This window comes from Bison bison, unplaced genomic scaffold (assembly GCF_000754665.1).
Source record: "Bison bison bison isolate TAMUID 2011002044 unplaced genomic scaffold, Bison_UMD1.0 scf7180017864266, whole genome shotgun sequence".
Lineage (NCBI taxonomy): Eukaryota > Metazoa > Chordata > Mammalia > Artiodactyla > Bovidae > Bison > Bison bison.
Window position 1 is genome coordinate 1,983,677 of NW_011494838.1, and position 12,537 is coordinate 1,996,213.

Genomic DNA, 12,537 nt, shown 5'->3' on the forward strand with positions numbered 1-12,537 from the left:
TCACTTTCTGCCATAAGGGTGGTGTCATCTGCATATCTGAGGTTCTTGATATTTCTCCCGGCAATCTTGGTTCCAGCTTGTGCTTCATCCAGCCCAGCGTTTCTCGTGATGTACTCTGCATATAAGTTAAATAAGCAGGGTGACAATATGCAGCCTTGATGTACTCCTTTCCCTACTTGGAATCAGTCTGTTGTTCCAGGTCGAGTTCTGTTGCTTCTTGACCTACATAGAGATTTCTCAGGAGGCAGGTCAGGTGGTCTGGTCTTCCCATCTCTTGAAGAATTTTCCATAGTTTGTTGTGATCCACACAAAGACTTTGGCATAGTCAGTAAAGCAGAAGTAGATGTTTTGCTAGAACGTTCTTGCTTTTCTGATGATCCAGTGGATGTTGGCAATTTGATCTCTGGTTTCTCTACCATTTCTAAATCCATCTTAAACATCTAGAAGTTCGTGGTTCACATACTGCTGAAGCCTGGCTTGGAGAATTTTGAGCATTACTTTGCTAGCTTGTGAGATGAGTGCAATCGTGCGGTAGTTTGAGCATTCTTTGGCATTTCCTTTCTTTGAGATTGGAATGAAAACTGACCTTTTCCAGTCCTGTGGCCACTGCTGAGTTTTCCAAATTTGCTGGTGTGTTGAGTGCAGCACTTTGACAGCATCATCTTTTAGGATTTGAAATAGCTCAACTGGAATGCCATCACCTCCACTAGCTTTGTTCATAGTGATGCTTCCTATGGCCCATTTAACTTCACATTCCAGGATGTCTGGCTCAAGGTGAGTGATCACACCATCGTGATTATCTGGATCGTGAAGATCTATTTTGTATAGTTCTTCTGTACATTCTTGCCAGCTCTTCTTAATATCTTCTGCTTCTGTTAGGTCCCTACCATTTCTGTCCTTTATTGTGCCCATCTTTGTGTGAAATGTTCCCTTGGTATCTCTAATTTTCTTGAAGAGATCTCTAGTCTTTCCTGTTTTATTGTTTTCCTCTATTTCTTTGCATTGATCACTGAGGAAGACTTTCTTAATCTCTCGCTATTTGGAACGCATTCAAATGGGTATATCTTTCCTTTTCTCCTTTGCCTTTAGCTTCTCTTCTATTTTCAGCTATTTGTAAGGCCTCCTCAGACAACCATTTTGCCTTTTTGCATTTCTTTTTCTTGGGGATGGTCTTGATCACTGCCTCCTATACAGTGTCACAAACCTCTGTCCATAGTTCTTCAGGCACTCTATCAGATCAAGTTCCTTGAATCTATTTCTCACTTCCACTGTATAATAGTAAGGGATTTGATTCAGATCATACCTGAATGGTCTAGTGGTTTTCCCTACTTTCTTCAATTTAAGTCTGAATTTGGCAATAGGGAGTTCATGATCTGAGCCACAGTCAGCTCCAGGTCTTGTTTTTGCTGACTGTATAGAGCTTCTCCACCTCTGGCTGCAAAGAATGTAATCAGTCTGATTTCGGTATTGACCATCTGGTGATGTCCATGTGTAGACTCTTCTCTTGTGTTGTTGGAAGAGGGTGTTTGAGAAAGGTTGCATTCCCTTATCAATAAGTAAATGTCCCATAAATTCCCCAAAACTGTCAATTCTAAAAATCTTTGCCTGCTTCACAAGTCAGATTTTGAAAAATCATAGCTTTAATCTGGGGTTCTTTAATTGTTGCTGAAGTTGTTGCTTCTTGTAAGGATCCAGTCACATAACGATGGGTTAGCGACGAGTCTCCTCTTACTGCGTTGCCCTGTGGAATGTAGTTCAAGGCCATCTACGATTTCAGTAAGACAAAGGCATTCTAATAGTAACCAAGATGTAAGCTGTTGAGGTTGACATGTCTTTGTCTGTATCAGGTGGCCATGGAGAATGCCGAAGGCGCTAGCCAGCACGTGCCCGAGCAGAGTGCGCCTGCCCAGGGGCCAGCCCAGAGCATTGCTCCGCAGGGGCCTCAGGGAGACCAGGGGCAGCTTCTTTACCACGAGGAAACCATCGATCTCGGTGGAGACGAGTTTGAGTCCGAGGATTCGAATAATTTCGCGGATAAGCTCGATGAGCCCCTGATGGAAAGCGTGCTCATCTCTGACTCCCCAAACAACAGCGAGGACGACGCGGGTGACCTGGGGTGTCTGCAGGACGTGGGGGACCCCGCCGAGGGCAGCGGCGATCACAGACTGGGGCCCGGCGCAGAAGAGGGCGCGCTGGGCTCTCTCAGTGACGGCGGTGAGAGTGATGGCGGGGACACGCCTCAGGACGTCTCGGACATGACCCCTGATGGCAGAGCATCGTTGAAAGAGGACCCTGAGTGCAGCGATGTGGAAGACCTGCCTGCTTTTGAACACGGGGGCGGAGAGGACCCAGGCCCCGGGGCTGCGCGGGTACCCATGGCAGGGCCACCGTCAGGCACGCCACCCCGGCAGCCAGCCCCCAAGGACGAGCCGGTGCCCATGTGCACCATCTTTAGCCAGCCACCCCCCAGCGCCCAGCCCCCAGCCCTGCGTGACGGCTTCGAGTCCCAGATGGTGAAATCCCCCAGCTTCAGCAGCGCCAGCGAAGCTGCCCCCAGGACCCCACCCCAGGTGGTCCAGCCGAGCCCCAGCCTGAGCAAGTTCTTCGGCGATCCAACCGGCAGCAGCTCCTTGGCCTCGGACTTCTTTGATTCCTTCACAACCTCCACCTTCATCTCCGTCAGTAACCCCAACGCCAGCCCTTCCATTCCGGAAAGCCTGTCTTCGCTGGCTGCTAGCCCTGTGGGAGGAAGCTCGCCGGGCTCCGAGGAAGCTGCCTCCTCCCCAGGGGTGCAGAGGTCAGGGTCGGGTGTGTCCACGGTTCCTCTGGAGATCTCGCAGTCCCCAAAGCCATTCTCACAGATCCAGGCGGTGTTTGCCGGCAGCGAGGACCCCTTTGCCACTGCCCTGAGCATGAGCGAGATGGACCGGAGAAGCGACGCCTGGATCCCCGGGGATGCGACCAGGAACGTGCTGACTTCAGTCGCCACGCAGCAGTACGGCACGGTGTTCGTGGACAAGGAGGACCTCACCATGCCTGGCCTCAAGTTCGACAACATCCAGGTGAGGGCGGAGGGCCTTCAGCGCACAGGTGGGCCGGTGGGCGCACTCGGCGAGCCGGGAAAGTCCCAGCCAATGTCCTTGCTTTTCATCTGACTCTGTTTCGTGTATGTTCATACGGAAAAGGCCTGTCGAGCTTTGGAAAACGCTGATTGTTTTCAGCAGTTCCCAAGGTTCTCATCTTGAGAGTGTTTGCTGTGATGTCACCAGGTAATTTGGAACCCTGTTGATTTCTCTGTTCGAAGGTCTTTAAGGTGCTAATCAGAGTCTTAGAAATAGTTTCCAGCAAGGGAGCTGCACGACAGCTCTCTGGAGAAGTTGTAAACTGAGTGATCAGTTTATTATAGCAGCTGAGCTCCCATAGATGATAAATCCCCTTTCCTCTCCTTTTAGATATGGAAAAATGTGTTTGCATTACATGCAACGTGCTCTATATTGGAAGAGTTCTTACCGATTTGGTTGAAAAAAAATACAGACGGTCTCTCAATAAATCACAAGATTATAAATATGTAATCGTAAAATAAATAAATACTATATATTGTAAATAACATTAAAAAGTTCTGTTGTCTGAGTTATTTATAATTATTCTGTGTATGTTAGAATGTGAGGAAATAGCCAGCTTAGGCAGCCCTGAAGGGACTGATAATTTGGCACAAACTTTCTTAAATGTTAAAATGCGTGTCCAAATGTGCATGTGCTTTGACCAGAAATCCCATCCTGAGTAGTTATTTATGAGGAAAGAATCTCACTGATGTATGAATAGCCAGCTTTCAGGATGCCCATCAGAGTGAGGCTTAAAATTGGAAAGAATCTGAAAGCATCTCGGAGTCCATTGTCAGGAGGCTAGTTGAATACATTCGCCACATCTCGCCTCTTCAGTGGAATATTTACATATTCAACTGAAAAAATGATGTTATGGCCTCGTCGGTGGCACTAGTGGTAAAGAAGCTGCCTGCCATGCAGGAGGCGGAGGTGAGGTTCAGTCCCCGGGTCGGGAAGGTCCCCTGGAGGGGGCGTGGCAGCCCACTCCAGGATTCTTGCCCGGGAAATCCCATGGACAGAGGAGCCTGGCGGGCTACGATCCATGGGGTCACAAAGAGTCGGACACGACTGAAGCGACTTAGCACACACGCACTCACAAAAATAATGTCATATTCAAATAAGTATTTTTATTTATTATGAAAAAATGAAGATAATGTTATGATAAAATACTTAGTGAGATTCATAATTTGCTAAGTTTGAAAGCCCAGGTACAGGAAGGCACGTAGCATGCCTTACACGGTAACGTTTTCATGGGTGTGCGCACGTCCCCCTGAGGTGAGCTCGGCTGCGTGTCGGGTGGGATCTGCAGGGTCTGTGCCTTGTGTCCCGCGCTGTCCACTCCGGAAACTGAAGGGGCTCCTCCCCGGCCGGGCGTTCCCCTTCCCCCACCTCGGCCTGGTCAGAAAGCCACGTGGGGTGGGGCCCTGGCCCTGCGAGGCCGATCCTGTGGAGAAGCAATGCGGCTGCTGGAGAGGTGACCCAAAGAAGTCATCATCATCTTTGATGACTGGTAAGATTGAGCTTTTTAATGTTGTTATTTACAACATATAATATTTATGTATTTTACGATTACATATTTATATATCTTGTAATTTATTGAGAGACCATCTGTATTTTTTTTAACCAAATCGGTAAGAACTCTTCCTATATAAAGCACATTCGCGTGTAACACAAACACATTTTTCCATATCTAAGAGGAAAGGAAAGGGATTTATCATCTACAGGAGCTCAGCTGCTGTCATAAACTGATCACACAGTTTACAACTTCTCCAGAGAGCTGTCATGCAGCTCCCTTGCTGGAAACTCCCCAGCTGTCTCTCTGGGGAGTGTGAGTGAAAGTCTCTGAGTCTCTTTGCGACCCTGTGGACTATACACTCCATAGAATTCTCCAGGCCAGACTACTGGAGTGGGTAACCTTTCCCTTCTCTAGGGATTTTCCCATCCCAGGAATCGAACCAGGGTCTCCTACATTGCGGGCGGATTCTTTACCAGCTGAGCTGCAAGGGAAGCCCAAGAATATTGGAGTGGGTAGCCTATCCCTTCGCCAGCAGATCTTCCCAACCCAGGTCTCTGTGGGGAGCTGACGTGAGAGCCTGCAGATGTGGGCGTGCTTGCGTGCTGTCTTCGGGTACCTGCTGACGAGACACGTCTTCCCTGGGGCTCGCCAGGCACTGTCCCCGCCCTCTCCAGCAGAACGTATTGGGTGTGAATTTGCCTTCCCGGGCCTCCTTGGTGAATCCCAGTTACAGGCTCAGATGTCAGGGGCGTTTGTGGGTCAGCATTGATGCCTTGACCCCGTGGTCCGTGGGGCAGTCCCGGGGCCCAGGGCTCCTCGGGTCTGTTTGGGGCCACGCAGAGCTGCTTCACTCTGGCTGCCTGAAGGGCTGGGCTGAGCGCGGCACTCTCATGGGCCAGAGGTGCTGAGCGCCCCGTGACACCCTTCAGGGAAGCAGGTCAGTCGCTCCTGAGCTAAGAAACAAAGTGCTGATGCTTGCTGCTGGGTGAGCCAAGGCGACTCGAGCTCGGAGGCCATTCCCGCCAGTGGGAGGCGTGGGGTTGTGACAGCCCCTCGGAGCTCTGACGCTTCCACGTGGCTGATCGTGGAATAAGCAGGGCATTCGGCGGTCAGCCAGGGCCAGGCGCCCGCTGCCAGGATAGGACGCACCCTGCGGCCAGCCAGGAGACGCTGCGTGTCCTTTCTGCTCCCTTTAAGTGCTTGAGTGGTGTCTTCGTCCCTCTCGTGGTCCACAGTGATTGTTTTGGAAACCTCATGGTGGATTGAAATATGAATTCAGAGTAGTTCCTGAAAGGCCTTTGACTTTCCTGTGGAACCAGTGTGCGGGTTGGTTCTTCACCTGTGTCTCTTCAGTCGTGTATTATTCTTCAAAGAACTTGTCATAGAAAAGAAAAAGTGTGTGGTTTACGCCAGAAATGCTGTGTTCATTTTCCAGAGGAGTTAGATCAGCCCAGCACGTGTGGTAACTCGCTGCGCGCGCCAGGCTTTTAAGATATCAACCAAGTGTGTATTGGATTTACCTGTTCACACGTTCCTCCCCACGAGACTGTTACTGTTGCAACACTACATCAGCTTTCTGAAATACTTGGTGGTTTTTCCAAATTGCTCACCTCTTGGTACCAAATGCAAAATTCCTTCCCTGCTGGCTCAGACGGTAAAGAGTCTGCCTGCAATGTGGGAGACCTGGGTTCAATCCCTGGGTCAGGAAGATCCCCTGGAGAAGGAAATGGCACCCCACTCCAGTACTCTTGCCTGGAAAATCCCATGGATGGAGGAGCCCGGCGGGCTACAGTCCACAAGGTCACAAAGAGTTGGACCCGACTGAGCGACCTCACTGTCACTTCCACTTCTTAAGGGATGAAATGTGGGCAGAGGGGAAGTGTTACATTGTTTCTTTGTGAAGTGACCTCTTAGAGCAGTCTGAGTTAAGGTAGAGGCCACGCAGGTGAGCACGTTAACCCTGCATCCAACCGTAGAAGCTTCAAAAGAGGAGTGTCGGCATTTCTAACTAGTCAGAGTCTTGCTGGCCTGCATTCTCGAAGAACTGGATGCAAAGTTGGTGGGGAGATGACTGTTCAGAAACACTTAGAACCAGGAAAGAATGGAAGTCGGAGAGTATTTCTATGAAGGTCGTTCAGTGGCGGGGGGCTGGGGTGGGGAGCGGTTCCACAGACCAGAGTTGGCAGCAAGTCGGTGCCGACCTTGAGGGGGTGACAGGGACAGCGGGGGGCCTCGGGGTGCTCTGGCCTCGCACGGGGCTCTGCAAACCCGACATCTGGACCTGAGGCCGGGCCTCTCCTCCGCCCGGGTCTGATTCTGCTCCCGGATCCCGTCCCCGGCCCCCACAGTGTGGGTGTGACGGGAGTCCCACCCGGGAAGCAGGTAGACGCCGTCACCGCTTTCCCGCTCATGGCCGGGCGCTGTCCTTCCAGGACCACTGCCCGTGACCGGGCGTCCCTGACAGTAGAGCTTACAGGCCGTTCCCCATGAGTCAGCCGCTTTGCGTTCCACATGGACATTGTCCACTAAAACCTCGAAGGCGCCGACGAAGCCGTCCGCACGCAGCAGGGGGAGCAGCCGTCCTCTGCTCGCGGAGGGCCAGCCACAGACTCCCATTCGCGAGGTCTGCCACTGCCCTGCCCTGGGCGCACCCGAGGGAGTGCTGAGCGGAAGGGGTCCGTGGGGTTCTAGGTGGGTCCCCCCCAGGTGCAGGGAGATAGGTCTCCAAACATCACGGGAGGGGGCCGCTCGCCTCACTCCGGTGACCATGGAGTGTCTGCAGCCAAGGCGCCAGGACCCCCGTACAGAACCGCCCTGGCCGAGCGACACGGTGGGGGCTGGTCTGTGTCGGGATGTTTTGTCGTCCATGGGCTTTCAGAGTGAATGCTGGTCAGCCCCACGGTGCCCCCGTCTCGAGCGTCCTGTGCTAACAGGCAGAACCGAAAGGGCGGGCGGCGTCTGCAGTGTGGGCTCGATGCCGAGGGTGCTGCGAGGTCGGAGGACTCAGACTGCTCCTCTGGGCTCCGTGGCTTTAGGGTGAGTCTGCCGTTCCCTGGTTCGCAGGCGCTCTGCCCGGATGCAGCTCTTTGTCTGCTCGAAGGCGCCTGTGTGCAGAGCTCTGTGCAGCCGTGCGCCTGCCTCCTTGTTCTGCCCTCTGATAACCCTCCTGGATCAGTTAGCCCCTGCCGGGGCATTTGAACTATTTCACCTTATTCTCTGGAGGCAGAAGCCGTAACCCTGCTGCTTCCAGGCCTCTGTCCTGCGTGAGGAGGAGGTGCGGCTTGGCCTCTGAGCTCCAGGCTCAGGGCCCAGGACTCCCACTGCCAGGCTGCACCCTCCCCTCCTCGAGCAGCAGGAGGCAGCTGAGCCTGCCGCAGCCTTCCTGCGAGCCCGGCCCACACCGGCCATGCGGGCGATTGCAGGAGAGGAGCCTTGCCTCTGAGCGGAGCTGCATCGACTCGTTTCCTCAGCGTGGCGGGCGCAGGCCGCCCCGAGCTGCAGGCTCTTCTCTGCCGCCATCTGTGTCAGCGGTCCATCCCCGCCCCTCCCCGGTCTCTCCCTGGGCACTGGGCCACGCATGGTCACTCCTGTCCGTGCTCCCTCTACAGTCGCTCAGCCCGGGCGCAGGTGGGGCTAACCTGAGGCTGGGCCGGGGGCCCCTGTGCAGAGTCCTGTGCAGCTGCCCCCCAACAGAGGGCCGTCCTTGGGCTGGGGGGACGCGGCCCTAGGGGAGGGCGATGCCCCGGGCCACCACTCACTGCTCTGGCTGAGCCCTGGGGACCCCCGGAGGCCCAGGCCAGGGGGCTGTGGTGTGGGCTGTGGGCAGAGGGCTTAGGCCTGCCCGCCCAGCCTGGGCCCCAGCAGGCACCGTGCCCCTCCCGGGGGCAGCGTCCCCTCTCACACCACGAGCCCCGGCCCCCTCCAACGCGGCCCAGCCGCTGCTGACTTGCCACCTCCTCTCCAGGAGGAAGCAACTCTAAACAACACGTCTTCCCAGCGACCGGGTGCTATAGCCTCTGGTTAGTTGCAGCTCATAACTGCATTTTAGCCTCCATACACCAGTGGGAAAATAAAAGAAACTTTGGTTAGCTATGAGTTTCGCTCAGCTGAGTTTAATTAGCATTCTATTGTCCTGACATATTTCTCTTATATTCTTTCCAGGGAGATGCAGTTAAAGACTTAATGCTTCGCTTCCTGGGTGAAAAAGCTGCGGCAAAGAGACAAGTCCTAACCGCCAGCTCAGTGGAACAGTCTTTCGTTGGATTGAAGCAGCTCATCGTAAGTAACAGTGTATTTGATTTTCCGTGTAAGCTCTTCTTCCCTTCATGATGTTTTTCCAAAGGCCAGTCACTCTCAGTGCCTCATCCTTGGCCCTTGCACAGAAATGGAGTTTTGTTGGATCAGATAACCAGTCCTAAGCAACAGAGAGCATCATACAACATGTGAATGCTTTGAGGCAGTATATACTTTGATTAAATATACTCCATCAAAATAACTAGAGTGAAGTAATCATACATTGATTTTCTGAAAGAACTGTTTTCTACACTTGGTGTAGAAGGTTTATTACTAAATTAGCAGACTCCCCAGAAGCGCACACAAAAGCCTTTCTTTATTCATTAACAAGACTGAGTGCAGATGCCCTGGCCGAGCCGCAGTCATGGAGCAGAATCGGGGACTCTGATCGCAGGCACCCTGACCTGGGCGGGCGGTGCTTCCGGGGGCCTGTGAGCTGCTGGAAACCGTCTGCCCCACAGCATCTTTCATGATGTTGCAAAAGTGCGAATAAACACTTGCTTAGGTGGTTTGCTGACATTTTCACGTTAAAGTTTAGGTTTTTGGTTTTTTTTTAGTAAATGTAGATCACATGTTTCATTGAGTTTCTTTCATTGAAGTGATTCTAGAATTCTTCCCATGAATGAGAAGCTGTGGGAAGGGAAGATGAGGAGACACTCAGTTTTTAAAGGGAGAGAGGAGAGCTCATCTGTAAGTGTCTGTCTGTGTGCACTGGCCCCTGTTCATGGAGCCGCAGGTGTGGGAGTGACGGAGTGCACGGCCACGTGCGTCTGGTGGAATGGCCCTTCTGCCTTGGGGGCGGCCGCTCTCACTCCCTTTCTGTGGCCTTGAACACCTGCTGTGCGGCAGCGTCACGAGCAGGCGGCTGTATTTGAAGCGTGACCTGTAACTGTGAGCCTGGACAGGACACACGAAGCCTCACACAGACGTTGTCATTAATCCTCAGGCGGTCTTTTTACGTCTTTTCATTATTCTTGGTGTCAAGTATATGCAGTTTGGTTTGATTTTTTTCACACTTTGCAAATACTTGAGGCCGGTAGAAATTATATTAACAGCGCTAGCAAGGAGACCTGTTTAAGGCGGGAAATGTGTTCAAGGAAAGACCGTTCCCTTGCCTTGGTATTTTAATTACATCCTAAAATAATTGCATTCATCTTTAAGACTAGGAAAGTTTCTCAACACATTTTCCTAAGTAACGTCAGAGTGTTTCAAGATTGCCATTTATGGGGAAATGACCGTTGCGGCCCGTGGAGAGGGACATTTTAATCACATCGGTGGTATCACATTTGACACTGAGGATTGCCTTTGAGTTGCAGGCGGGAAAAGTTAGGTGCATACTGTTAGTTACTTGAGTGATTTTTATTGGACTGTTTTTCTCCTCTTCTGGAAGTTCTGGAATGTTCGGTTATGTTCAGTTTCTCAAACAGAGTCTCTATCTTATTTCCTAGTTTTAAAAAAACAATATTTTGAAATTTAGATCTTTTTTCTCATATATAACTACCTTTAATATCAGAGTTCTGCATGTCATATACAGTAATGAAGAGATTTTCATAAGATCTTCTCCACAGTGCTTGAAGATTAGAACAGTATATTTAAATTCTAGCTTTAAAAAACAATTTTTTCACCAAACATGGAAAAGACCTTGATGCTGGGAAAGATTGAAGGTAGGAGGAGAAGGGGACAACAGAGGATGAGATGGCTGGATGGCATCGCCGACTCAATGGGCATGAGTTTAAGCAAGCTCCAGGAGCTGGTGATGGACAGGGAGGCCTGAGGTGTTGCAGTCCATGGGGTTGCAGAGTCAGACACGACTGAGCGACTGAGCTGAATAAATGATTAAAAATAGTAAAATGCGCCACGTGAAAAGCCTTATGCTCTTGCTATAAATTTTGTACTGAGATGTGTTTTCTGTCTTTCGAACCAGACCATTATTAAAAATGAAGCAGAAACCTGCTACCCTAGTATTTACTTTTTTAGTTAACGTAAGTGTTTTAAAAAGTGGCTTCTTCCCTGACTGAAGATAACAAGCAAACGTGTTAATATTCGTGTTAGTTTCTTCTTACCGATGACTGAATCAGTCGCCACCACCCCCCACCTCGGCCCTGTACTCACAGGTTCCACGCACATCTCACAGCACCCCAAGTCGCCATGGCCAAAAGTGGGAAGCAGTCAAGGTGCCTTTCGGTGGCACCAGTGGTAAAGAATCACCTGCCAGCGCAGGAGACAAGCGCAGGGTCGACCCCTGGGTGGGGAAGATCCCCTGGAGAGGGAAACGGCAACCCACTCCAGTCTTGTCGCCTGGAGAATCCCATGGACGGAGGAGCCTGCTGGGCTACAGTCCATGGGGTTGCAGAGTCAGACACGACTGAAGCGACCTAGCAGTCAGGCACGCAGCTGCCTTTCAGCAAGTGAATGGGTGGCGATGACTCCCATGACGGTGGACCATCATTCAGCACTAACAAGCCTCGATTGGTTGAGTCAAGAGGAGCCCTGAGGAGCCTGGGGCCGGGGGGTCAGGTGGGGTGCATTAGGGCATATGGCCCGTAACCCCGGAGCTGGGAGCAAGGCCGCACCAGCGTGCTTCCTGATCCAGCTGCACTAGGTACGCTGGGTGTGTGTGCCTGCACACACAGAAACACACCCTGACACACTCACAGACACAGACACAAAAGACATACACACACACAGAGACAGAGGCGCACGCTGATGCACAGACACACACACGCACAGGAAGACGAGGAGAGGGGCTTCCTCCTCACAGAGCTGGTGCTGACTGCATCAGAAGAAGAAACGTGAGTTCTTGCTGCGGGCACCGGAGGCCTGACTTGGTCTCCAGGCGCCCTCAGCTTCTTGTTCTAGAAGCACTTTGTAAGCACAGAATGCCCAGAGCATCCTTTAAAAAGAACCCAGCGGGCTAACGTCTGGCTCCCTCTCTGGACCTGAGGTTAACAGGGCCCAGGGTGAGTGTTCACATGCTCCGGCACGCAGGCGGCCCCGAGGCCCGGCCTGTGCGCTGAGGGCAGCGGGCAGTGCCTGTCCTTGGGGACCGCACACCAAGCGTCCTCTTGCAGCCTCTTCAGGGATCGGACGGTCCCTCTGATGGCATTCCTCCTCCCATCGGCCTGGTGGCCCTCCTTCCTGCATCCCTCGGGCAGCGACGAGCAGCTGAGACCGAGTCCCTGAGCCCCTGCGCCGCCTCAGCTGGGCTCCCGTGGGTCCAGTCCCGACAGGGAGCTGTGTGTGGACACGCGGCCTGGATCGCGATGTGTCAGCACGACTCATGGATCGTCTTCGATGTTGACGGCACAGAATTCTGTTAAACATTTTAAACCACTTCCGGTCACACGCTGACCTTAGGTACAAATAAACGTTTCCAGGGCAGGTTAAAATGAAACATTGACCGTGGTTTAATTTAAGAAAACTCACAAGATGGAGTTACCTTGCCAAACAGGAAACAGCCTGATGGGTTTGGGGGCAGAGCGGGGCTTTCCAACAAGAGTTTTGCTCCTGGGTTCTATCAGTGGTTACATTTTAAGGATTTACCTTTGGCTCGTCTTGAAGGGCGTCTGCGGTGGGTGCCTGTGTGGCCTGCGCGTCTGAGCCCCAAGCCCGTGGTGGTCGCCCCCG

General features: G+C 52.2%; 1 protein-coding gene across 1 annotated transcript in view; it reads left to right on the plus strand.

Annotated features, from left to right (window-relative positions):
* TRAPPC12 (trafficking protein particle complex 12) overlaps positions 1–12,537 on the plus strand; it is a 41,302-nt gene that overhangs the window by 5,079 nt on the left and 23,686 nt on the right. Inside the window, exons 3-4 of the mRNA XM_010848443.1 lie at positions 1,848–3,062; positions 8,779–8,940. Of these exons, the coding sequence (XP_010846745.1) occupies positions 1,854–3,062; positions 8,779–8,940 (1,371 nt within the window). The 5' untranslated portion in view covers positions 1,848–1,853. The remainder of the gene's footprint in view (positions 1–1,847; positions 3,063–8,778; positions 8,941–12,537) is intronic.